This window comes from Micropterus salmoides, unplaced genomic scaffold (genome assembly GCF_014851395.1).
Source record: "Micropterus salmoides isolate LMB-PRFRI ecotype aquatic unplaced genomic scaffold, ASM1485139v1 Ms_hic_scaffold_1, whole genome shotgun sequence".
NCBI classification, from domain to species: Eukaryota; Metazoa; Chordata; class Actinopteri; order Centrarchiformes; family Centrarchidae; genus Micropterus; species Micropterus salmoides.
In genome coordinates this window covers 1058241-1060946 of record NW_024040040.1, presented here as the reverse complement: position 1 = coordinate 1060946, position 2706 = coordinate 1058241, and the positions used below count along the sequence as shown (strand labels likewise).

The 2706-nt window shown below is 43.2% G+C and overlaps 1 protein-coding gene across 1 annotated transcript; it reads right to left on the bottom strand.

The window, feature by feature from the left end:
• Positions 1-528: 528 nt before the first annotated feature.
• On the bottom strand, positions 529-1734 carry LOC119912658 (stonustoxin subunit beta-like). Its single transcript, XM_038731976.1, has 2 exons — positions 1470-1734; positions 529-1300 (listed from the first exon to the last, which is right to left on the bottom strand). The coding sequence occupies exons 1-2, from the start codon at positions 1546-1548 to the stop codon at positions 747-749; spliced, it is 633 nt and encodes a 210-aa protein (XP_038587904.1). The 5' UTR covers positions 1549-1734; the 3' UTR covers positions 529-746.
• Between the last annotated feature and the right edge of the window lie 972 nt (positions 1735-2706).

Sequence of the window (2706 nt, the reverse complement as noted above, 5' to 3'; positions counted from 1 at the left end):
GATGTACTGTTAAATACAAGACCAGGATATACACTGTAAAACTATTTGAAATGAGCTGTTAAAGTAGAAGAACAAACAGTGCATTGTAAAAATGACTACAGAGGATATACTGTAAAAATACAAGTAGAATTAATACAAAGGATGAGCTGTTAAAATAGAAGGCTGGGATTAATAAAGTAAATAATGACTATAGAAAACGGACTGTTAAAATACAAGAACTAACTGAATAAAACTGCGAAGAGAATAAACTTATAAAATTGAAGACCAGAGTGCATTATTATATAGTAAAACCAGGAAATACTGTAAAAAATGATTCAGGTTGATAAACAGGACATCCGAGCATCAGTGAGGTTCAACACCAATGCTGTGATCAGGTCTGACTCACAGTTTGTTTTCCACTTTATCCCAAAGGCGAGAGATGGGGCCAAAGGTCTGAGCTCTGTGCAGGCCAGCCCAGATCTTCCAAACCAAACTGGGAAAAGCATTTCTTTATGGTCAACGGCGTCCACAAACTTTTGACCATATACTTTATATACTATACTTCCAGCTTACTCATGTCAGTGAGACAGACATGGAAGTGGAAGAAGTTTACAATAGAAAAGAAAACAGAAAAGGAAACTTTGAATCAATTCTAAATTTATTGATGAATTTATTACAACCTATAAGATTTCCGTAACAGTGATTCTGTTGAGACTCAACTTACTTGTTCTCTAAGAGTAAGAGACTTACTCCCTAGTAAGTCCCTCCTACACAGAACACAGAGACACAGAGGAACCAGACAACCTGGACCAGAGCCCAAAACCAGGATAAAGAGGTTCGGTGAATGTGGTGTTGAAGGTGTGGAGGTGGATCAGTGTGTCAGAGGAGACTCTGTAGAAGGACAGAGAGCCAGCAGGACAGTCCACATACACTGCTACTCGTTCAGAGATAGAGGAGGAGGAGGAGATGGAGGAAGAGAAGGATGTTGCTCTCTTATTGTGCCAGATACAGTAACCCCTAACGTTAGAGCAGGTCAGACTCCAGGACTGATCATTCCATCCAAACATACAGTCTTTGCTGCCTCCTCTTCTTTTTATTCCTCTATAAGTCACTGATATATTAACCTCTCCTCTCCACTCGACCTCCCAGTAACAGCGACCAGTCAGACCATCTCTACACAGCAGCTGAGGCCAGTCTTCAAACCTGTCTGGATGATCAGGATATGGCTGATCCTCCTCCACACATATCGCCTTCTTGTTGTTGTCAGACAGTTTGAGATTTCTGTGTACTGTGTTTGTGTCGAGTGTGAAATCACAGGAATCTGATGGAGAGAACGAGACACAATAAAGCTGCAGTTATTGATCTATCATCCGTTCATTGATTGACACTTTGACAATGACATCAGAGCTTTGACTGAGTGATGTAACAGTCTGAAGATGGTTGAATATGTGCTGCTTTGTTTTCATGAATCAAATGAAAAACACACTTACACTTTCTCAGACCTGGTCTCAACCATCGGACTCCAGCAGGCTCCACCCTGAAAGGAGGAGGGGGGTCAGAGCAGCACATCCTCTTTCAGCATCAAACATGGACATTACATTCCTCTCATACACATACGATATCTCACAAAAGTAAGTACACCCCTCACATTTTTGTAAATATTTGATTATATCTTTTTATGTGACAACACTGAAGAAATGACACTTTGACACTTTTGTAGAGATTCCACAAGGTCGATCTCGTTCCATAGTCAGCACCTACAGTAGCTCTTTCCCAGACTCACACAATCTTGGCTACACACCGGTTCATCCTCAGAGCAGCTCACATTCCTGGCCACTACAAGACCATTAGTGATTTGTCTCGTCTCTCATCCAAATTCAGACACTGATCCCCAGAATTGTATCTTCTTCCCATTCCAGTCTTACCGTTTTCAGCTATATCATTCAACCAGCTCCACAGCTGAGAAACCTCTCTACGCTTCACAAGAAGTCATCCTCAACAGCCTCGGCCCAAGCTTCTCTCAGCATACCTAACTGGCTGGAATCGCTTCAAGGCATCAAGCCACCTTTTATCGGTCATTCTCCTCTCAGGCCCTCAAGTTCAACAACAATTTCAGCACATACGCTCTTTCAGTCCAAGTCCGTTCCTCCGCTATAACATGCTAAGCAAGGCTCAAGGAAATTTGAACCCAATCTTAATCTGACTCTTTAATCTATCCTCTATAATCAATGCATTCCACATTTTCGTCTGCATTTGGGTTCAATCCCCATTGTCCAGCATAACCCACATTGACACATACGCTGTTTGTAACACCCTCGTTAAAAGCTGCATCCAGTAGCAACATCTGGCCTAAGACTTGGCGTGCATGAATGCTGAAGACTGCAGGACACTGCCTCTGGACTCGAATTCAAACTCAAAAAGTAGGGGGAAGCATGTCACACATCAGGTCATAACTGCTTCTAATTGCCGTTAGCTAGTTTAGGTCGCAGTGGAGCTAACTTTTCTGTCTTTGTACAGGAGCTTTGGACCCCCAGTAGGAGGTTTTCAGGCCAGGCCAGCAGGAAATGAGCCAAGTTTAGCAGCCTCCCAGTGAACACGGACTGGGACTGAACACAGCCTCCAATAAAGCAGGTCAGACCCAGGGACTATGAAGACATGGCGGGTTCAGGCAGGGATAGGCGATTGTGACAAGCAGTAGACCACCAAACCAGAGCGGGTGATTGTTGG